Source organism: Mesocricetus auratus, unplaced genomic scaffold, assembly GCF_017639785.1.
Source record: "Mesocricetus auratus isolate SY011 unplaced genomic scaffold, BCM_Maur_2.0 Super-Scaffold_100691, whole genome shotgun sequence".
In the NCBI taxonomy this organism is placed as follows: Eukaryota; Metazoa; Chordata; class Mammalia; order Rodentia; family Cricetidae; genus Mesocricetus; species Mesocricetus auratus.
The window spans coordinates 35,741,356-35,765,629 of record NW_024429267.1 but is presented as its reverse complement, the minus strand read 5'-3'; the positions used below and the strand labels follow the sequence as shown (position 1 = coordinate 35,765,629).

Below are 24,274 nucleotides of genomic sequence, written 5' to 3'. Positions count from 1 at the left end.
GCTCTTCAGGCAACATCAGGAACACAGAGAAGCTGAGCTTTGACAAACAACGTCAGTATGAGATCCTGGTAACTGCTTATGACTGTGGACAGAAGCCTGCTGCTCAGGACACCCTGGTACAAGTGGATGTGAAGCCAGTGTGCAAGCCTGGCTGGCAAGGTGAGCCTGGCTTTATCAGTCCTGCTTGACCTGGGCACAGAGGGTGCTGCGCGTGCCTACAAATCTCACAGCACATGTCTAAAGGAAGTTTAAAAGTAGAGTCGGGGCTGGTGAAAAGTGGTAGTTCTTGAATTCTCATAAGTCTTCCAGGATGTACAATCCCCATTTTATAGTTGAGGATGTCAGAGGCAACTTGATTCTAGTCACAGTTCTCCCTTACTCAAATTCCATTACATTTCAGAGCTTGGAAGAGATTGTCAGGGTCTGTCGACCAATTGTTGAGCCTGGCTGATGCACTTCAAGTTCTGCATCGCTGCTCAGCACCGAGGGAATGTCTGCAAGGTCCTTGTGCTTAGACACAGTGCCTATCACACAGGGCTGGGAGAAAAGGATTGGGTCTCTGGGCAAGGGAGTTTCTGAAAGCCTGGTTCAGGGAAGGGCAGAGAAATGGTCAGTTTAGATCTTTCAGGAAGCAAAGACCAAGCACTCTCCAGCCACCCCCAGGTGGCTGACTGAGGACAAGGAAGGAAGGCACGGGTAACTGCATAGATGGCTCTTGTAGTGAACCGAGCAATCTTTAGAATAATAGCAATAGCTCTAAGTGGCATCAATGGGCTTGGTGGCCAAGGAGGGCCAGTGTTGTCTTTGTGTCTCAGGTTTGGTGCAGACCTCTCTGTTTCTTCTACATATGTTAAGGATGCTATCACTCAAGCTTAATTCCTAGTAATGAAGGAAAGAATGGACCACAGAGCAGACAAGCCAGGCTGGAATAGGACACTGGTTTCCCAATTCCAGCCTGAGCTCTGGTGGGTGTAATTCACTAGGATGTGAGAGGAGGATTTTATCTCATTTATTGTTGTACTTCTTAGGCTTAGCACATGTCTGGCCCTAATGGAAGATGCTTAAGAAATGATGAATGAATGAATGAATGAATGAATGAATGAATGAATACCTGAGTAAGAAGTCACTGTGTTTTATTTTAACTTGTAAATATCAGCAGTGAAAGCCTGGACTTTAAAAAGAAAGTCTAGAAAAAAATATATGTTTAGTAAGCACAGTGCATGATCACAATGGGGTTTTTAATGGGAAAAGCAAAACATAAGGTTGTGTCTAAAAAAATCATCTCAGTACTTTTTGTCTTTGACAAATGAGGCACTTACAGTGTTCATGCCTATATTTAAACAAAATTTATTTATAGAGTTTTGTACTTGTTAAATCTATGCAAATTTAGTGTTAAAGTGTATGGAGGGGAAAAAAAGCTTGACATCTTAATTTTTTGTATGAAAGATGTATGTGTAATACTTCTGACAATGCCTGTAAGAGAGCTTGGGCAGCCAGAGTGGAGCCAGCTGCCAGTCCTGTCTCCAGCATCATCAGAGGACCACAGTAAACCCTCACAGTGTTTAGAGAATCAATGAATGGCAGGGAGACCTCAGTTTAAAACAGAAAAAGCAGAAATAAAAAAGACTTTCCTGGTAGCCGGGCATTGGTGGCGCACACCTTTAATCCCAGCACTCGGGAGGCAGAGGCAGGCGGATCTGTGTGAGTTCGAGGCCATCCTGGTCTACAGATCGAGTTCCAGGACAGCCTCCAAAACAATACAGAGAAACCCTTTCTCGAAAAACCAAAAAAATAAAAAAGACTTTCCAGGAAGAAAGTGGGAGGAATCAGGTCCCTGTGTCAGTCCATCGTGTCGGCAGTGAGTGAGCTACCCGTGTTCAATACTGGATTCAACTTTTCCCCCTGGTTCCTTGCCTAAGCTGACAGCTTGTGGTGGCAGGTGCTGTACAAGAGTGGTGTACGTGGTTTGTACATTGAGAGCCTCTCCTTCCAGTTTACCCTCTGCAAGCTCCACCAAGTCCCTCCCCCACCTACTACCCCAGCAGCCTTTCCGGTCATAGCTGTGCTCTCTAGGTTATCTGCTGTGTGCAGGAGTGGTCACAGTACCTTTCTGCCATTTATGTCCCCACCCCTGAAGCACAAGGGGACATTTCTCTTGCCCACCTAACATGCTGGTCCCAGGTGTGTAAGCACCTCTCATCTCCAGCTCTCTACCGTGGGCAAGGCTGCAGGCTCTGATCTCACATGGTCCTGGATATATTTTTCTTGCCTGGTCCATTCTCCCAGCTTTTCAGGTCAACCTGTAGTGAGCCATGCCTTGCAGGCTTCTCTGCTGCCTATAGACCAGACAGGCCACCTCTCATGGTAGGAGCATGGTTGAGGGAATACTGTGTGTGGGAGAGGAGCCCAGAAAGGGGATGTCCTTTGGGGGAAGAAGAGTAGCCTAGCTTTTAGAGGCTGTAATGATTAGGAAATGGAGGAGGCATGATTGGAGAGGTCAGGATTGGGTGAGATGGCTGAGATCTTGAGTCAGGGTGAGGAACCCCATGGGGGAATCACATACGCGTGCCCAGTGAGATTCCCTGTAGTTCTGTCGGAGCGCCCAAGCCCCTCCCCAGCTCACTTCTGCTAGCAGCTCAAGTCAGCCAACACAGTTTGGCAGTTTAAATTCGTGTACCTGTTCTAAGCCATTTCCCTGCAGGCAGGAGGGTTTGTAACACAGTGAGAGCAATCCATCATGTTCAGGAGCCCTGCCTCCTGGGAGTACTCCCAATCAGCACCCCACCAAGCCTTCATTATAGCCAGTTCCTCTCAGGGCGCTGTCACTGCTCAGCAAGGGGACCTGCTCATAGGAGTCTCTGGAGCCCACAGGGAATCTGCTCTCAGACACCAATGATGGTCCGGAGCAGTGGCCCCTGATTTGTCACAGTAACCCCTCCCACATGATGGCCCTTGCCTTGCTCACCTGCGCCTGGCCTTCCTCACCCACGTATAAGGCACTGGTTCGGCCATCAGATTTATTTCACACTTAGCCAAGGTGTGATCCCTTCAGACTATGGTTTTCTAACTCCGATCTCTTTTCTGTGGATTGGTCTTGTCTTCTCAGAGAACACATGAGCTCCTGGAGGGCAGAACTGTACTTCTCACAGCTTCTGATGTATCACTTACACATATGCTAAGACTCACTTGCTAGCTCCACTCCCCTGTGGGTGGAGGGGGGACTAGTCAGGGATCCAGCTGGCAGCAAGAGAAGGAAGGATTTGTATGCAAAACATGAACTCTGGGTACCAAGCATGCTAATCTATCTGACTCTCAAAGATGACTCTGAGGCAGTAACACTGACAAGTGAAAGGTGGCAGCTCACTTTTATTTGGGGGGGGTCAGTATTCTTTTTCCTATTTGGACAGGGAGGAAGGGACCTCAAAGCACAAAGTGCATCTTTGTTGTGCGAGACAGTTTGAGAAGTGATGTGCTTAGAGGCACATACAGTTGTGGGATGAAGGACTCTACCAGAAACCAGCAAAGAAGTGCATCCGTAGCTAGCTTACCGCTGGGCAGAGGTGGGCTAGCATCATGCCTTTCCCTCTTGCTGCTGGGTGAAATTTTGTCAGCTGGCCTGGGTGTTCTACAAGGACACGGAGCAGGATCCACACCTGTGGGGAGCAGATGAGCTCCCGAGCCAATGCGTATTGTGGATATGAGCACAGCCATGTCAAGGACCCCAGGACCTCTGACTCACAGGAATGGCAGGACATTCCCCTGTTCCCTGGGGCTGTGTGCAGATGTTGACAATGTATGTAGACAGTGTCAACAGCAGCTTCCTCTGCCATGATATGTACAGCCTGAGGCTGCTCCATGAAAGAGACCCCCTACATAGATCAGCAAAACCTTCCCTTTTGTTCAGCTGCATACAAGAAACCCACCTCCTTGATACAGATGTATAAAAGAAACACTGAGTCTCAGGCTGCTACTGTTGGTAACACATACTAAGTTAGATCATTTCTACCTGATTCTGCCAGCTGAGACCCAAACTCAATGTCCCTTCATGCAAGATGATTCCCCCTACAAAAGACAGCCCTGGAGATGGGCCTTCCTGGTGGCCTTTCACTATTTCTTCCCTGGACTTGTAATTGACCCAGACAACCAGACTAGTGGATCTGAGCTTCCCAGTCTGTAGAGTCAGTTCTCCAATCCCCACAAAATTCCCTTAGCCCTGAACAGAGGCCTAAGGAAGTTAGACATGCCTCCCTTGGAAGTCCACTCAATTACAAGATTCTCCGTGGGGTCAAACACCTTTTCTTTAAACCTTCACAATGATGCATCCCGTTTATATAAAAAGAAGAGAGATGTGGTCGTGTAGTTGAACACTCTTTCTGTGTTCCCTTGATTTGGATGATTCTGCAGGTACATCAAATCACCCCAGATGCTCCACGGTTTCACCACGCTTGCCTAGGGAAGGAAGCATGACATCTTTCAGGGAGCACTTCTTAAACCTGAATGTCCCCACAAATCAGCCAGGGGGCTGGATAAAATGCAGGCCCAGACTTAACAAGACAGGGCCCCAGGGAATGCAGGTGCATGGACTTCATTTTGAATAAGATGATCATGTGGAAGGCACCTTTAAGGTCACAGAGTGTGTCTTTAACTTTTGTGTTGAAAGGACAGCAACAGAAAAGCTACTGGTTGGTATTAATACTCCTACCTTAGTCATACCGGTAGAGAGATCAGAGCATGTGTATATTACAATGCAGAAGATGGTCATAGAGTGAACATTCCCATGACCACCAAACAGTTCCCTCATTATAGAGGCTGTCTGTGTGGCAAAGGCAGGGCCTACAAAGACCTATCTAGATGTGACCTATCAGAGGAAACAATGGCACACTGAAGATAAAGGACATGGTATTGGGACCTATGGAAGTACAAATGAGATACTGAACTTGAAACAAGCAGGAGTCCTTGGGGAGCCATACCTGGCTCAAATCTAGATCAGTAGATGGTTTTGAACACAGAAGAGAAGGATGTTACAGACCCTACCAAGTGTTAGGAAAGTGGAAGGGACCACAGTATGGCTGAGCACAGAGGAGGAAGACTAGACTGATCAAAAGGGCCAAGATCATGGAGAAAGACTTCATTGTCATTCTGAGGGCAGGGAGAAGCCCCAGAGACTTTCCTGCATCAGTGAACTTAGCAGCACAGATTTCAGGGAGGAATGGCTTCACCAACTATCTGGGTGAACATGAAGTGAACAGGGACAAGCTAGAAAGAATGATTGTTTCTGAGTGTGCTCTGCTAAAGCCAAGTATTTATTCCAAAACCAATTTAGAGTGCTTGGCTAAAAAGGAGGTTAGATTTGTAGCCTTATCCTAGGACTCCGTAATGGAAGGGCCAAAGTTGCAGCTGGATGTGTCTGGGGTAAAGGATGCTCTTACAAAGCTTTGTCAAGGACATACCTCAAACCCCATGCCATGCTTCTGTGGCTAGAGTTTCCCCATGGGCCCAAATATGGAGAATAAAGCCCAGAATAAAGGGAGAAGTGGCCAGCTGGCTTCATCTTTGCCCTGTCCAAAAGTCAGATTAACACTGAAGAGCTGGCTTAGATTTTATTTTCTCAAGGACACTGATTTAAAACGATGGGGGACAGGTCTAGTGGGATGTCCAAATCTGCTTATGGAGCCCAGTCATTGAGGGCTGAGAAGGTGGACTGTATGGCGATGATATTCTGCTGGTCTCTGGAGGGAACATGGAATGAAGGAATGCACGCAGCTTCTCCTTTGCTGTCCTGCTGGGTGTCAAAAGCGCCCGCATTACCCTACTGACTCTTTTTTTAACGGAATAATCACCACTTAGATGGCTCAGCGGTTAAGAACATTGGCTGCTCTTCCAGAGTTTAATTCCCAGCACCCACATGACAGCTTACAACTGTCTGTAACTCCAATTCCAGAGGATCTGACGCCCTCACACAGACATACACGCAGGCAAAACGCCAATCAACTCTCATAAAATAAAAATAAACAAATTATTTTTTAAAAATGCAAATACCTCTCTCAGTGATACTGAATTAAACCAGGGTTCAGAAGACTGTAGTCTAAAGGTAAGTCAAGGGAACCACTTGTTTTTGTAGCACCATGAGCTAAAATAACATATTTTTATATTTTAAATGTTTACAAAAAATCAAAAGAATATTTTATAACACGTGGATATTGGAAGAAATTCAAGTCTTGGTGCCAAAGGGCTCCTGGGACACAGCCCCTCTCCTTGCAGATTGCATACAGATGCCCTGAAATAGTGGAACTCACTACAGAGGTCATATGCCCCTCAAAATCTAAATATTCACTTTCAAGCCCATGGGGTGGGGATAAAGCTTCCTGACCCCTTTGTGAAGCTGTTAATGTTTGTTCATTGTCACTTTAGGAAGAAGTGCTTTGCTGCATTATCTAGTACAGTCCTAGAAAGACCAGGACACTAGATGGACAAATTGTTAAAAGGCAAAATTAAGCATCTGCACACAGAAGACAGGAACAACCCTGTGATATAAGCAATTCTACTCATAGGAAAATGAGCTCAAAAGAGACTAAGGGATTTGCTCCAACTTAACTGTTGAATAGCAAGGATGGAATTCAAATTCCTACTTATCAATTAGAAAGCATAGTGGAATGCAAGGAGTAAGAAGGGGGCTAGGGGAAAGAGGCTGGGGATTCCCAAGATGGGGATATTACTATCTTTACAAAGACTGTTTAAGAAAGCTTCGAAGACAGACATGACCCGGGCATCGTCGGGCAGCACATTAGCCTCCCACTTACTCCACAAAACGATGGGGATGCTAGTGTGGGAGGCTAACTGGAATTCAATGGAACGACACCTAAGAAGTGCCCACCACAGTAGCGCTGGCTCCTCTCCCTGCCCCACCCAACCCACCTTTCCTTCATGAAGCTGGTCAAGTAGCTCATTAAGAAACAGACCCATGCTTCCAGCCTGCCTATCTCTCAGACACCATCCTGCCTAAACCAAAAGTTGCCTCAGGTTATCTCACAGGCCAGAGGACACAGAGTAAACATGGAACTTGGATATCTAGCTTCCAATACAAAGATGCTGGCTCTGAGTGTGGCTCCTTATAGTGGGACGAGAGGATGTCACCTTCCCCTCAAAGAGAATGCAGCATGAAAACTCCCTGTTTTCCTTTCCGTTCAACAGGGCTGTGCTTGGCTTATTTGAGGTTCATTTCTGGGGAGTCAGTTTCTGTCTCCTCTGCCATCAGGCTTCTGTTGACCTCTTCACTCTCCCCATTAGGTCTCTCTCTTCGTGGCCCTCTCTCCACTCATCTCCATCTGACCTTCTCTCTTTCTAGACCTTCCTCTGATTCCATCCCTGTTCCTCCCTTTCCCAAGCAATGCACCCTAATCCCCACATGCAAAAGCCCCAGGGCCCTGGAAAGTGGAGGAGTGCAGGGGTCAAACACAAGCCATTGATTACCAAGCTGGGCATAGAATGCAGACTGACTCTAAGATTGCCTTCCCTCCCATCTGGCCACAGGACTTGTTTCAGCCATTTCTCTGACCTAGTTTTGCTTTCCTCAACCATAAATTATGAATCATAATTCTCGGCCAAACTATCTTTCGTAGGATTGTCAAAACCAAAAGAGATTGTCCTGTAGAAAGACTTTGCAAAATTTGAGTCATTGGGCAAACAGTGCTGTGATTAAAATTGGGGAAATAAATGATGCCCTACAAATGAACACACCTCATTGAATACACCAAGATCGTGTGGATTGTACACCATGCCCCACATCTTAGTGCTGTAGATGAGAACCAAAAGGAGACCATGGGAAAACAAATCTGTCCCAGAGAAGGAGAACCCAACTTTCAGTCCCAGCTTAGCTGGGAGCTAGGAAGGTGACTTCCATCTGGCCCTGGCTTCCTAACTTGTGAACTCTCAGGGATTAAATAGAAAGTAACTGTGGAGCACCTTGCACAGAACCACACAGCAGGCGCAGCAAACAGCAACACTTTTATTCGAGTTCCTTTTCCTCTGATTTTTAAAACCACAATGGGTCATTTTGTTCCAAATAACTAGCAAAGCTATCCCAAAGGCCCAGCACTGCTGGCTGCTGCGGGTGACCCTGAGCTTTGCATTTGTTGGGAGCCACCAGGCAGGCAGCTTGCTCTGGCTGTAGGCCTCCTGGGGCACTCCACTGTGAATAACGACCTGTTTTGACATCTCTGACACAGCCGATCATTAAGGTGCAACAAATGGCTCTGTAAGGGATGCTGATTTACCTACTCAGTGGTGTTCTAATGTGCTTAAAGACCTGCTGGATCAAAGTACCAGGCTCGAGCCATCTTCCACCTGGCCCCTGAGTTTGGAAGAAGTGGGGGGGAGGGGAATGGCCACAACCTACATGGTGTTAAAGGCCATAACAATAGTTATTGCTGTCAGAGCAATCACCGTTTGCCAAGTGCCAGCTGAGAACCCATGCTTTCTTCACCACATCCTGAAAGCTGCTTATACATTTTATAGATGAGGACAATGAAGTTAAGGTTTTCCAAAGTTCACACTATCCGGGCAGTGCCATCTGTGTGTGAACACTAGGCTCCCCAGCCTGGTTATCTCAGATGCTTCTGCAGCAAATGCAGGGCACAGTTGTCTTTGGAGCTCAGCAGCAGAGCTGTGCAGGTGAAGAGTCTACACTTAGAACCATCCCATGTCCCATGGTATCATTGCACAAGGCAGCCTTGCAGAATGGGTGTGTGTATGTCCTCCTTCAGACATGCCTGCATTCAGGGTTACAGGCATGGATAGCTCTCATTCTCATTCTCCTTAGGAACCACAAAGGAACCACAAAGGAAAAGGGCTTGTGCAAAGATACACTTGTGAAATGCTAAGAGGAGAAACCATGACTAAAACCAGATCCCTCATTAGAATTACTGTGCTCTACCTTACCTGTTCATGAACCTGGCTGAGCCACTTAGTCAGCAGACTGTGGTTTCCACTGATATAAGTTACAAGTTCTTATATCTATAGCCCGTGGGTGTCACTCTATGCAAAGTTTGCAGGATTACAGTCAGAGTGCTGCCTCTTACCTCATAAAAACTGGGTTCAAGTTCAGGGTCTACCACACCTTGACTCCAGAACACTGAACGGACAAGTCAGTCTCTCTGAGTCCTTGAGTGTGATGTCCCTAAAATGAGAATAGTAGTAGCACTTAACAGGAGGCTGTCACAAGGAAGAACTGTGCTTTCCATGCAGGAATGACTAAGCTAATACTAGTAGCAATGGAATGTATCTGGGGAGTCTGGCCAACATCTTAGTACAGCTTGCTGGCTGTGCAACCTTGGACATCTCAGCCTTAAGTATCTCCTGCCAATGCCTTCCTTAGATGGGTATATGTGCATTGATGGCTTACATAAGAAATACAGCAAAGGATGTTTGTTTCCTTCTTGCTCTCTGATGTCAAGTTTGTAGATAGCCCAGCCAGCTTTGGCACCATGTTGTCTGTACCCCAGACAGACTCAGGTTTCTGGTAAACATATAGCAGGCCACGCCTCTTCTTCTTCCTACACGGTCTGTATCTCTGAAGTAGGTAGAACAGCCCCCACGGCTCCCTAATCTACAATATGGAGTTCTTTGTAGAAGGAGAGAGGTTTGGATTTGCATTGATAGAGACTCTGATGCCATCCTACCAAGCAAAGGGGCAACTGTGACCCTGGATCAATTAGAAAGTTCCCAAAGCTCAATAATAAAATGTCCCCAGAGCTTGCTTAAACACAGCCAATGATGAGATCCTGGGAACTCTGAGCTTCAGTGGCTGAGGTGACGCATGCAAGCGATCAGAGTGTCACAATACAGAGTTACTAGGGCACTGGACAGTGCATCCAGGCTTCCATAGTTGAAGTCAAGGGTGTTTGTTCTATCGTTCAGCTGTCTGGGGGAGGTGACCAGCATTAGAAAGGCTTCTCACGGGAGATGGCACCAGAATCGAGTTCTAAAGGTTAGAGAAGTTAGCCCGGTGCCCTGAGGGGCTGGGGAAGGTGCAGTAGTGGAGGCTAGGGAGAGTACGTGCAGGAGAGCTTGAAGATTAATTGCTGTGCCCTCTAGGACTTTGTTTCCATCTACTCAACACGCCTTGCTTTAAGACAGAAGGGGAGAACATCCACAGTTTAGTTGAAGATCTTGGGAAAGTTATTGCCTATTAGTTTTCAATGGGGCTTCTAACAGCTAATGAAGTAGAACTTCCAAACTTTTCAGAAGGATTCTATGAAGTGGTGGACATAATGACCAAGTTTCCCTGGCTCTCAAAGGCAAAATAAGCCTCAGCAAAAATGATCCCTTCCCTCTGCCTGTTGTATCCTCAGATATACTCAAATATCTGAGGCTGGATAAGTCATAAAGAACAGAGGTTTATATACGGTTCTAGAATAGGCAAAGTGCCAGAGTAGGATGTTGGTCTTATGCCATATCACATACATGGTGGGGAGATAAACGGGAAATGGGAGCATGTAAGAGGAACCTGTGTGAGAGAGATGGAAGGTGGAGTTGAACTAACTGATAATAACCCACTGTCCTGGTAACTGATGGAGTCCCGTGAGTCCTGATTTGCTCCCTCCAGCCCTAACCTAATATTTTAACAAAACCCTTAATCTTTTTGGAGGGTGTTGCCATGGTGACCTAATCACCAGGTATAGTTTTAAACAAGCTTTGCTTGTCTTGTTTTAGTACCAAGGCCTCTGTTAGAGGACAGATGCCAGAATGGCTTTGATACCCTCTGTGCTCCCAATGTCAGCATCTGTCTCTGGCCTGAGACTCTGAACCCTTGGGTCAAAGCTACTAGGTTAGGACTGGGACTTGACTTGTAACCTGGCTGGGAGACTTGAATAATAACAACAGGATCCCCCCGATACACACCTGCCATGAACTTTTTGGGCAAACCAGCTTTTCATCCAGACTGCAAACCAGATGCAAACACTGACGGTTTGCTGTTCCTGCTCAGGTTCTAAGACTTTGGAACTTCATTGTCTTGGCACCCACACTGAGTATAAGACCCCAACATCAAATCAAAAGTGCTCGGTGTGAGAGGCATTCGTGGCACTCACACATGCCAGGTGGGCCTTGTGACAAAGACAGGGCAGATACCTGGCCTTAGGGGAGCAGTGTTTCTCAGGTGAATGTTACACACTCTTCATTCTGGAGGAAACTTCAAGGTAAGTGGCATTTGGGCCACCAAAACTTTTAATGCTACTATTTTTGTTATAGAGTTTATGATCATTTTTAAAAGACTAAGACAATTGTAGAGTAATAACTACCACAAAACTTTCCCACATCTGGGCAGTGGAGATGTCTCATTAGGTAAAGAATGTGCTATGCAAGTGGGGAATGGATTGTGAATCTTCATAACCCATGTGTACTGGGACGTGGTAGGGCCAGGTCTGTAGTCCCCATGCTCCTGCAGGGAGATAAAGGGTGCACATGGGAGAGTCCCTTAGAGCTTGCAGGCCAGGTAATTTGGAGGACAGAGCAGCAAAACCTTAGAAGATATACAAGGCAAAGGCTGACCTGAGATTGTCTTCCGACCGCCACAGGCACTGTGGCACACCAGAGTTCTCATACACACACACACACACACACACACACACACACACACACACACACACACACACTCTCTCTCTCTTTCTCTCTCTCTCTCTCTCGCTCTCGCTCTCGCTCTCTCTCTCTCTCACATACACACACACCAGTGCACACACGCTCACATATACACCTAATTGCACAATTATAAACACATTTACACAAAGGTAAAATATTATTATTGATAGTGGTAATAATAGTAATACTAAGAATAATAATACCCATCACCTAATAATGTAGTATTATCATCCTTGTGCCTTCTCCTTTTATTCAACCATGCAAACCTTATGTTCTTCCTCACTGCATGGTGCACATATCTCCCACATTATAAAATCTCACCAGCTGTATAACGCTCCTGCACAGAGGAATATGCAAATGCATTTGGCAGTGTCCTGTAGGCTGGTGGTTGTCAGGCACTAGCATGGGTCTAGTTTTCTTTTCAAAGCATAGATATTCGCAAATACTACTCTACAGTCTTCTCGCTTTTACTGACTTTCTCAGGAGTGTGTGGGCTAGGCCAATGTCTAAGGCTTCTGACTTGAGTCACATGCTACCAAGCACCTCCCTAACCTTCGGGTGGCTCAGTGCTGCCTCCTGCAGTGAGAAGGAGCATCTCCCAGTGCAACACACATGGACACTGGGGTCTCCCTGTATTCAGTAGACTGGGACTTGGGCCATATTTTCCAAAAATATGAGAATTTGATTCTAACTTGAGAATACTATCTGGTGAAATATTCAGTCCCATGTTCTTGGTTCACTTAGAGTCAAGGTCCTTTTGTATAAAATTAAATGTTGAAGCTGTGTGCAACGGATAGACTAATGAGATTTATGTGGCTAGGATGTGACAAAACATACACAAGCCATCTTTCAAAAAGGCTGAAAATGCATGCATGAAAAAAACCATACTCTTCAGTTGTAAATGCTATTCAGAGACATAAAAGTAAATATTCTGAAAGAACAGATGCTCCATCTTACACCAATAATACATTTTTCCCAAGATAAGAAAATTGCCTGGAAAATGCTCATGTTTATTGGGCATGAGAGAGAAGCATTTCTATAAATCCATAAGAAAGTACCCTAGTTGGCTGAGTTACTGATTTCCCCTTTGGGAAAAGTATCTTTCATCAGGGCTGCTCTGAACTGACGGCAGCTCTTCAACATTGAGCCAGTTCTGTTGGAGAAGCATGAAGGTGGAGGAGGATAGCTCAGAGGGTGGGGGAGAGGGAAGCTGAAGGCCCTGTTTTCTCAACACCATATGGGTCTTTTTAGTTTTGACTGCTTGCAACCTGCCCTCCAATGGCCATGGAACAGAAAGAAAGGAAGGAAAGAGTTGTTGGGGGCTGAATGAGGCGGCACCCATACTCACAAGAGCACACACTATTGGAGAACTGGAACACTCATCCTAGCTTGACAGATCTGTGCAGAACAGAATGGTTCCTTCGGTTCTCTTGTCCAACACATGGAAGGCCAGTGATGCTTTGCTTAGGGTGCACATCCTGGGCCACTGCAGAACCTACCTAAGGTCTGTGCACAGGTGTGTGGGGCCTGGGGAGGCATCATACAGAATGAGCAACAAAGCCGTTAAGCGGAATGGCATCATCTTCCATTCAGAAGGACTAGAATGAGTGAGGGACTCTGCCATGAGCACACAGTGAAGAAAGCAGACCAGGGATTCCTGGAGGCACAGGTGCTTTTCCTAAAGTGTCCTTGCCATTCATTTCTGAAATACTTAGTGAGAACTTACCATGTTCTGGAAATTGGTCCAGATTTTGGAGATTTAAAGGATAACAAAATAGACACAGTCTGTGCTCATCTGGCACTTTTGGTTGAATATGGAGTCAACAGCTGCAGATAAACAGTCTCAAGGAGAGATGTCTGTTGGTAAACTGCTTGCCATGAAAGAATGAGGACCTAAGTTCAACCCTCAGAAGCCATATGAAGCCTACCAAATGGCTTTATATAGTGGGACTCATTTATAATCCCAGTCCTGGGAAAGCTGAGACAGGTGGATTCCTGGGCCTCTCTAGCCAGCTAGCCTAACCTAGTTGGTAAACTCTATGCCAATGAGAAACTGTCTAAAAACAAAACGAAATCAAAGTAGCCAGTGCCTAAAGAATGATACTTGAGGCTTACCCCTGACCTCTCCAAGCATGGGCAACCACGTGAACACACACACACACACCATCATAAAGATCGGTGGATAGAAAATCACCTGGTAGACAGACAATGCAATCAAAGGGTGGAAGATGCTAAAAGACCCAACCTGACTAAGGTCTGCATCTACTTGTATTTATGATTAACTGAAAATCACTGTGAGGCAAGAACACTGCAAGGTGGGAAGAAAGCTCAAGCTAAGTCCCAAAGGGACTCCTTGTCTACCTCATTTGAGCCTTGGAATCTGGGGGGGGGGCAAAGTCAGGAAAGAGACATGCTGTAGTCCATTTCCTTTCCTCCAGCACATAAGAGAGAAGCTAAAAGCAACTGAGCCCCACCCATGGAGTAAGAGAGACAGCATTCTGGTCTTAAATAATCACAAATAGTCCATATCATCATCTATAGAGCTACTGATTCAGACCCCCCAGACTGCCTCCTTAACAGGCAAATGATAATACTTACCCATCTTGACCTGGATGCATCTCCACTAGGGTTAGGATCTTGACTTCCAGCTCCACCCAAGTCCTCTGACCCCCAGCATTTTGTCCACACCACAGTCAATCCATGTCGGCAGTCCCTTCTGGGGCCAGGATGCTTAGCCCCACTTTCAAACTTAGTATTGGCTCTGAGACTCTAAAAGGTTCATTTCTCTAACATGATTGTAAAACCCAGGTGACCCCTCTGCCTGGACTATCCCAGTATATTCACCAATGTGCACTAGTCTGTGCTGTGCAGCAAGTGTCGGCAGCTTACATGGACTTCTTTATCCCTCACTGTTACTTGTGTTCTGAGGGGGTATGGCAGATGTGTTTGTCTACAACAGTGATCCAGATCACAAGGGTCTGGACATCTATTCCATCTTCTCATTCCAGAGCTTTCACTGGTTAGGAGCCTGTCTGGTGCAAGCGGTTCTTTTGGCAGACGTAGAAACCACCAAGAGTGAATAAACACACATTGCCTCACAAAGCGTCTACACCGAATTGCCCACTGTCACATCCATGTGCACTCCACTTGTCAAACAATAAACCGAACCCAAAGTTACGGCAATAATCCAATCTCTGCAGGCCCCACTTCATCACAAGTGGCCCTTTCTCAGCGACTATAAAATACATCCACGGCCTCCCTAGCATCTTCAGAAATCCCTCAGATTACTGCCCAAAGCTATGATGCCCATAAGGTCTAAAGAGGGGAACTTCTGTTCAGGGGCCTGTGATTCAAAAAGAACATGGTATCTGCTATATACAGATACGATATATAGCACAGAGTCCAGGAGCAGGGTAACCAGTGAGCAGTCTCATTCAGGACAGGGAAGGAAAGAAGCCTCCACTGTCGATCAGTGTTGCATGACACTGATGCAACCCATCATACAAAGGTTATGAAGTTCCCTACTGTGAGGAAGGAGGGCTCGTGCAGGGGCCCTGACTCCAAATCCTGGGTACAGTCCTGCTCATTGTTCTCTAGTGTTCCTGGCTCCAACTCTGGGAAGTCCTTCCTTTTCCATTACCCATCTGTACCAAATCTAAAAGCCACCCTGGAGAGCAATGTTCTTCAGCAGCTGACGACTTTTCTCTACCTGCATTCTACCCAGGAATACCGGAGCCTTAGAGTTTTTCCATAGTACTCATAGCCTGATAAATTCTCCCTTCAGATCTATCCACTCTTGTTTTATGGTCAAAATGAATCATGCCACTAAAGCCCAAATGAGTAGGGACATAGATGTGTACCTCTACTGGAATCAGGAAAGCATATTCTAGAATGTCACAATAACCCTGCGCTGCATCTATGTCCTGCCCTGTATGATGGAAAGGAAGGAAGGAAAACCTCTTTGAAGATCCTTTGATATGCTGTCCCACACCACTGTGCCAGTGTCTGGACTACAGAGTCCCCTGAGCACCTGTTCAATCACAAGGTATGAATTTCCCCAGGTGGTCTTCTGTGCCCAAGGCTCACGAGTGTGAGGAAACTTCTTGCCCAATATTGTCGAGGCCTGTGTTTTCCAAGTCTACTTATTTGAAGACCATTTCAAGTGACATTATCCTCCTTCAAGAAACCCTTTCCTACTAAAATCTTCTGGGGTTGGGAAAAGAAGAAACATTAGAAGACTTTTGGGCGGGTGATTCCAAAGCCAGCCACCATGCCATGCAGTCTACAGACAGAAATCTGAGAAGAACGATAAAGGGCTTGTATTGTGTATGAATTCTGAAGAGAAAGCAACGTCTGGGCTTGCAGGTCAACAAAGGACATCCCAGAAGAGAAATTTTAAGAGTTGTAGTTGGATAATGCTGTCTGGTATAGAATTCAGGGACAAAGGGAAGTAAAGAGGTTACCATAGTAATTGGTCCAGGTGAGAAATGGCGATGGCTGTAAGACTGGAATGAAGACACATTTGCCTTGGGAGCTGTCTAAACCATGCTACAGGTTTAGTAGGCTCTAAAGGAACCCTGGATGTACAGCCTAAAATGTTGCAATGCTCTAAAACTGGAGCTGAGGTCCTTGAAAGTAGGTCTTAGGAAATAGTTTGAATAGATACTGTTTAAAGCAGAGATTCTCAAGGTATCTTCAGGGAAGGGCTGTGCTTTCTCACAATCAGTCATGGACCAGCAAATCATGAAACAGTAAGAAAAGCAAGTTTAGAAAAACCAGGAATGAATAGCAAATATACAACCCATACTATTACTGTTATTAGACTAAAGAAAAAAAAACCAAAACGAAATTACTCTGTGGAAGTACGGCTGGCTGCCCATGCCCTTATTCCATCTCAGGGCTTGGTAGACCTGTAGCAAGCAGGTGAGGGGCTGGGTCAGGGTACAGAGCAAGTGAGCAGCCTGTTCTGGAACTTTCCCCCACACTCTACAGGGTGAAGTAGACATGAGGATTACACCATTTGCCAGGCAAGCCATTTCAGCATGTCCTGACCTGGTGGCACAAGTTCTTCTGTGTGACAGTGACAAGCCAGGAAAAAGGGTCTAAGAAAAGCCTGGGTTCTGGGCAGAAAGCTGCCTATAGGTTCCTAGTGCTGCTTGGATGAGCCTGGAATTATCTGCTGATGGGTGTGAGTCTGACACCTGTAGATTGAGACAGAGGAGTCAGTAATCTCAGTGTTGGTCAGGGACAGGATAAAATCCCTTCTGTTCCCTGGAAAGTAGAGAAAATGACAGAGCAGGACAAATTTTCAGTTACTTCATCTGGCCTTCAGAGAATATATAAAGATACTAAATAGGGTTGAGAATAGAAGGAGATTTCCAATATTAAAGAAGTTTATAATAATTTCCATACACATGCTCACCCCTACTCTCTCTCTCTCTCCCTCCCTCTCTCTCTGTCTCTGTCTCTCTCTCTGTCTCTGTCTCTCTCTCTCTCAGAATTGGTGTATCTAGAATCCTTCCTATTTAAAGGCCTGACAACCTGTCAGTTAGCAGCTGACCAGGAGTTAGGGGGATGAGAGAGAAGGTGTGTGACAAACCGTAAGGATGGTACCAGATTCCTAGCATTGCGCAGCAAGAATTGCAGCATGCACATGTGTGTATATGTATGTGTGCATGCCTGTGTGCATGCGACCCGAGTCCTACACGTGACCACCTATTTTCTTGATGATTATTGAGTGCTTAGTGTGTGACATACTGATCAGACTCTAGAACAGGACTGGGTCACAAACTAATAGGTAAATATCTGTTTCTCAAGAGTGGGGCTGGAGGGAGGGAGGGCAAACTCTCCACCATGTAAACCTGAGAAGCTTCCTTTCCAGAGCCCCTGGGAGGTGAGAGCAGAAGGACAAGAGTCAGAACCCCAGAGAGAGGGACCGGCAAGAGCATGGCCTGAGGCTTAACCAAAGATCTGGGTACAGAGAGCTGTGCCACCCCCCCCTCTGCTTTTGTAGTTAATTATCTCTTTTAGTAGGAATTAAAAGGTAGTAAAAATGCTATTGCTAGAATTAAATATAGCAAATGGCAAAGGGTCAGTCATAAAGGAAGAGAGGGTAGTCCTTACATTTGTAATTGAGTTCACAGAGTTTGTGTTGTGTTTCTTTTTAAATGGTTTCTGTGTGTAATTGTTTTTAATTGGAAAAGAGAAAGGCAAATAATTTAACACTCAGACACTCAGAATGTATGTGCCTATGCATATCAGGCGCAGGGCTAAGTGGTTGGCATTTATTATCTCATATAAACACTATAATTGACTCTGAACTAGGTGTTTGTGTGAATAAATTCACACAGAGAAAAAAATGACTTGCCCCCAGGAGTAAACAGCAGAGCTGAGATCACACCAGAGCTAGCTTCAAAGCCCTAGTCTTTGTGGCAGTTATGCTCTGCTGCCTACCTTTGGGATAGTTATTTAGTCTTCCCATTCTACAGATGAAGAAACCAAGGCTTAGGAAGGTGAAAGAATGTGACCAATGAAAGCTGGCAAAGAGGGAAAGTCATGCCATTTGTGTGTTCTGCTGCAAATGGAAACCAGGGGCCTGTTGTTTTGAAATCTTTAGGAACTATATGACAGTGACAGCTAGCCAATTAACTAAGCAGGGACCCTTTGAGCAGTAGCTCAGATTTCAGATCCTGCCATATTCCCAGGCTCTTCAGTGACTCCAACTCCTGCCTCCCCCCAACACAGGAAGACCCGGGACCGTGGCTGATGAGGTGGGAAAAGAAAATCAACTCAGAAAAGCAAGGAAGGCTTCTTGAAGTCTAGTTTAGGGCTCAGGTCAATCCGGTACAGCAGCTGGCCTCTGACTGGCTGTAACACACCCTCCAAACAGCCCTGCTTCTTCTAAAGCTGCTTCTTCATGGTGCTATTATGGCCCAACCTGAGAACAGCACTCCTCACCTCTCCAGAGGGCTGATTACAAGGATAGCAGAGCCTGCCTTCAGATTCCCATGGATGAATGCAAAGGAGCCAGCTTTCAGAAGCTAATAAACACAGCCCATATTTCCTGAGGCCTGCTGAGCTTCTAAAAGGCACCATCTCAGTGCACAAAAGCCTCATGAGATACAACTGCTATCTCCCTATTTTGCAGAAGAAACTGCATTCTCCCCTTGTGGCTTCACAGGATGAGTCCCCATTTCAGTATCTGGGTTCCGCTTAGGTCAGGGCCAAGGGATTGGTAGATTGTATGATATAGAATGAGCAGCTTGGTCCTGAGTGCAGACACTACCTCTTATATTTACTATTTCTTCTGCAAAATGGGGAGAGATTGCAGGCTTTGTCTCTCTTCCACACAGACCTTGGGAAACTGTTTTGTACCTATCAAAGAATTTTTTTCCCAAGTCAACGCTCACAGTCCTGGCCACCTGCCTCCAACACCCCTTTCTAGCCTGTGCTTATAACAGGGCCTCTAGCTTATGCACACTCTGAGAAATGCCAGGATGGTAGGTTGTTCAAGCCAGGGTTGGGTGAACTTCACACCTTTCTCTACCTACAACACACCACCTGAACTTACACAGCCCCAGGAGAGCCATATTAGAGTTCTCTGTCCTATGGCTTTCTGCTGATAACACAGTGCGGTATGAACTGTATCTTATATTTTCTGTGTTTTGATGCTTTGATATCTAGGGCTTTGCTTGCCTTGTAAAGTACAAGCCATAGCCTACCCTAAACATTCCATAGCTGACCCTCACACTATTGCCCATCCTCTGCCTGCCCCGATAATTCAGACATGGTTGCCCCATCAATAAGTACAGCCTTGGTACCCGAGAGACCTCTAAAATTCCCTAACTAGCCAAGGCTAGCCTATATGTACTGCTGTCCTTTACTGGTCCTTCCCATGGAAGACAACACTAAAGCACCTTGTCTGTGGTTTCTGCCATCCTACACATCTCCAGTGGCATGACTACTTCTATGTGTGGTCACTCATTTCCCTGGGAAAACTGTGTGGAGAGCACTATCTCCTGCAGCAATTGTATCCTGATGTTGCCCTTAAACACATAATAATAATGATGATAAAAATCTGGATTGAAACAAACACCCTTGTCACTTCCTCCAGCAAGCCTTTGAGTGTCCTTAGCAGTAAACATTTCCTCTTTGCTCCTTGCAATCTGTCTGTTGTTCCTGTCCACCTTAAGCTGGTACATGAGTGTCACTTTCCTGAAAGTAAGAGGCAATAAATGTCTCCCGCACTCCAGATTCTGTCTGGTACATAGCAGGAGCCTAGTAAATTCACATCCTGTGGAATAATGACAAGAAAGGAACATACTTGCCGATAATAACAGCAGTAGGCTCCACTCTTGGTGTTTGGCACACTCCCAGAGAAACCACATTTGAACTCAGGAATGAAACTCAGAGGAGTCCAGTGAGTTAGCCCTCACATCCAGAGCACAGGTGGCAGAGCCAGAGTGTCAACACCTGTCCATCCAGATGCAGAGATGACCCTGAAAGTTGAGTGAATTGTGCTGGATGGAGGGTCCTACCCCTTTGCATGCGCCTAGCAGAGCTGACACCCTGCACCGATGCATCACGGGGTAGCTTGCAGGTGTGCTCTGCTGTTCTAAAAGTGAATGCAGAGGCCCAGCCTTGTAGCTCAGTCTGGGTATTTCATGTTGTCTCTAACATATTTCTGTCTGTTCCTTGGCCCTGAAATGAAATCTAAACCTCTTACACAGCATTCGCTGTCTGATTTCCACTTAATTGCTGCAGCCTGCCCTTCCTTACCCACTGTTCCAGTTTGGATGCACAAGATGGCCACTGCTTGGTACCAAGGTACCAGCTTCTCCCGCTAGCAGGGTGAGACCTTTGGGGTCCAAATTGAAGTTACTTAGTTTCTCTTAGAGAAAGCATTGAAAGATTACTGTTCAAACCTATCAGGAAACTCCTTTCTCACCTTCCTACTCCATGGCCGATTCCCAGTTTCTGACACTCCTTTAGCTGCTGAGAGCTGAGGCTGGGAGAGCTGGAGGCATCCACACATGCACAGCTAGCGAGAGAAAGGAGATTGTCGAGGACAGTCTGTGCCTGTCCCTTCCATCTTCTGTGACACTCCCAAAGGCCAGGTTGGAATGATGACTTGAATGTCTTGGTAGAGAAGTCACAAAGCTATGCCTCCTAGAAATCTGATTCACTCCTTTCCAACTAGGTGAAAAGGTCTTCCTTCAGCTAGGTCTTCCAGTAAGAAAATGTGTGAGCCCTACCTTTAGCAAGAATGTTAATAAAATCATCATGTTTCCAAATCCTTTATCCACAGAAAGGAGTTTAAATCCCAATGCCATTCCTCTCTTCGCATCCTCAGGAAAACTAGCAGGGTAATTTAGGCCTCGTTATTAAAACAGCAGGCAGTTGACTTCTTTCTGTTCATTTAAGAAAAAAAAAGTGAGTCAGTTTATAAACCAGCATCTAGAGTTTTCACAGGTCAACAAGATCTTTGGTTACAATGAGGGACAGTTTGGGAAGCTTGTGACCCCAGAAGTGAAATGCTCTTACAGAGATACTGTGGAGAGGTCCCTGGTATGGGCCCTTAGGCTTCCCTGTCTCTTTTGAGGCTCATGACCAGCCCAGGAGCACATTGGGATCATTTCAGGTGAGTCAACAGAGGCTGTGAGGTGACAGTGACTTTGCTAAGGTCACATGTCTGCATTTGGAGAAGTTGAGATTCAAGTCCAAGCCTCTCCAGCCTTCTAGAGAAGAATGGTCCCTCAGGCCTCATGAAGCCACAACTGAAAATTGGTGTGACTTCCCCAGGGTCACACAGCTCTTTAGTAAAATCTCCTCCACTGAGCCTGGGGATTTGCCAGGACTGAGAATAACTGCCGTTTTCACAGATTCACTTTTGACCATGGGTATGCACAAAGCCACGGAGCCCTATCGCTGTTGCTGTCCCCGAGTGTGTCTCATCATTATTCCAGAGGCCATGGATTTACTAACTGCCTCAGAGTCAGGCTGAAGCCAGCCACACTCCTAGGTCCTTCGCCAATTACAGGATTATCCCTTTAAGAAGCCAGTGCAAATAGGTCCTTAAAAATGAATCTGTAAAGAAAAAAAAGTGGCAGTTGTCTTCAGTTCTGGTGGATTCTTAGGCTTAGCAGGGAACTTCTGCAAATGAGTTGTGTGGCCCTGGGCAAGTCACACCAATTTTCAGCTGTCAGCCTCCTCATTTGTACAATTAAGGCAATAACATCCCCAGGCTGGGTCCCAGGGAGGATTAAATGAAATTGCAGACATAGAAGTGTACTGTGGATGAACTGACCAATATCATTTAATAAGTGGTAACTTAACAGCAATGTATCTTTGGAAAATGCCCCCTGTATTTGATGGTGAAATAACCCTGCTTTTAATTCCCTCTCCCCAAATTCTGAGTTGTTGTTGCAAATTTATTTAGACCACTTAGACTCTTGAGGGGCAGATGGTTTCCTTGAAATTCCATAGTAGGTGGTGGGCTTGGGGTTGATACTGGACTGAGGGGTCTATGTTTAAACAGCGTGCTCTCTCACCCTCCAGAAAATGAGAAGGAATAGACATGTCATGTGGCTGGATGTGATGGCTTCCCTTTGGCTCTCTTTTTGCAAGAACTGGAGGTGTTTGTGTGAGCTTCCCACTCTCTCAAGGATGCTGTATTTGGAAAGCTTCATCGATTTATTTTACTGGATAGTAGCAATTTTGCCTGTTCCTCGTAACCCTCAAAAACAAGTCTTGTGAGATCACCGAAGCAACTGGCAGTGAGCTACTTTTAAAGCCCTGTTGTACCTGACTTTCCCATAGTGGCCAGAAGAGGATGCAGCCCTCCCAATCAAGGGGTTGTCCGAGGACAGATCTGCTGTTCTGGCATTCCACTGGCTCCACATCACAATTTAGTTTCCACTTTATCTGCTCTCTTTCGGTGATATTTGAGATGGAATTTCTCATCAGAAATAATCATTCAGATATCTAAGTCGTAAAGATGGCTTCAAAGCCCATAGGATAAATGGAGTCAGTTCTGTGGCCAAAGTCCATGTAGGGGAGAACTTTTACACTAGAAAACCCTCAACTCATGCAGTTGAATCAAATTCCCCTTCACAAAACCATCTGCAACTTACTGAGAGGATCCCGGGCAGGAGGGAAGAAAGCAGGCCATTTCTTTGATGCTGTATCTTGTTTGAAAGGATGCAGATTCCTCCATTGTCAGCTATGGACCAAATGCTTTGCAAAAAGCAAAAAAAGGAAAAAAAAGCAAATGTGTTCTGCGTTGCTGTGGGGAGGACTGAAGAGAGGGCAGACAGGCAGCAATAGGGAGTGACATACAGGCTTTCGATTCTGCTGGGGCTCAAGATGGGCTGCCATATATTTCCTGCATCAGGAGCTAGCTGTGGAGAATTCAAAACTAAACATCACAACCCTGCTTTTAAGGAATTCCCAGTTCCTGAGGGAGACAAGTCACAGGTGGATCATTTCAGTGCGCCATCTTAGAGGATTCAGAGCATGTTTTCTGCTAGCTAACAAGGATCCGGACACGTGATTCAGTCACCTCCCAAACTCAGGCCCTAATACTTCATGATGATGATGATGTGGCGAGCACTGTGGAAATCTCAGAAGATGCATGAAGGGTGTGGCAAGAGGGAAGGAGATGCCATGTAGAAGAAACAGCATCAGGATCAAACACAGTGGCCTGGATCATCCTGTATCTGGTACACATCCCTAGCTAGCTGTGGGTGCCTTCTTAGAATACCATAGCTCTCAGACAAAAGTCTTCTCCTTTGTTCTATGGTCTCCTCTTGGGATTGATTGCAGCCTTTGGACCCCAATTGGGGTGCAGATGGCTTGGTGGGTGTGACAGGATGGTCTAGTCTCAGCTCCTGGAGGCTGGGATCAGGTATATTTTCTTTTGTGGGTTTGGATCTACTCACCAGAACATTCTCCCATTGTCAGTTTCCTGGGGTTGAACCTCACAAACATGATATGCAACTTGCGCTCATGATGTGACTTGCGATAATGCCTGTCAAGGGCAGCTGGTTAACATAGCAGCTCTGAGCTACCCCTGCATTACATGGTTATCTAGAGCGTTTTAGGGATCTGTTACAAGCAGACCTTCCTCACCAGGACACCTCAGATAGAACCCATTGTATGCAGGAATACATTGTAACACTTGACCCTCATCCCAGCTCTGTAAAACTTGTATTAATGTCCCTGCTATGTTGATGAGGTGCCTGCAGCTTAGAAACCCTTAAGACCTGCTGGTGACCTTACCAAGCAAACCAAGATCCTTGCTGTCACTACACCAAGCAGAACACATCAGTCCTTGGCATTCAGACCTCAGGTTCATATGAGAAATATCTAAAGGGGCTTTGTCACCCTTCTGATAGACCAGCACAGCCTTATCATCACATACCTCTCTCTTTTACTCCTGACTTTTTCACTGTTGCATCCATGTGTAGCATGTAGAAACACCAAACAAACGACTGCCTCATCAGTAAAGGCAGCCACGTGGCCGGTCCCTAAGGCTGGCTTTCTCCGGGTATCTCTTTGATGGATGCCAGTGTCCCACTAGGGACTCATGAACCTGATGGCTGCACACTGAAGTTCCACAAGTACAGGTGACATCAGGCAT

The 24,274-nt window shown here is 46.0% G+C and overlaps 1 protein-coding gene across 2 annotated transcripts in view; it reads left to right on the top strand.

The window, feature by feature from the left end:
• Clstn2 (calsyntenin 2) overlaps positions 1–24,274 on the top strand; it is a 565,401-nt gene that overhangs the window by 444,320 nt on the left and 96,807 nt on the right. For both annotated transcript variants that reach the window (XM_040740356.1, XM_040740357.1), the window contains exon 5: positions 10–159. In XM_040740356.1, the coding sequence (XP_040596290.1) occupies positions 10–159 (150 nt within the window). The remainder of the gene's footprint in view (positions 1–9; positions 160–24,274) is intronic.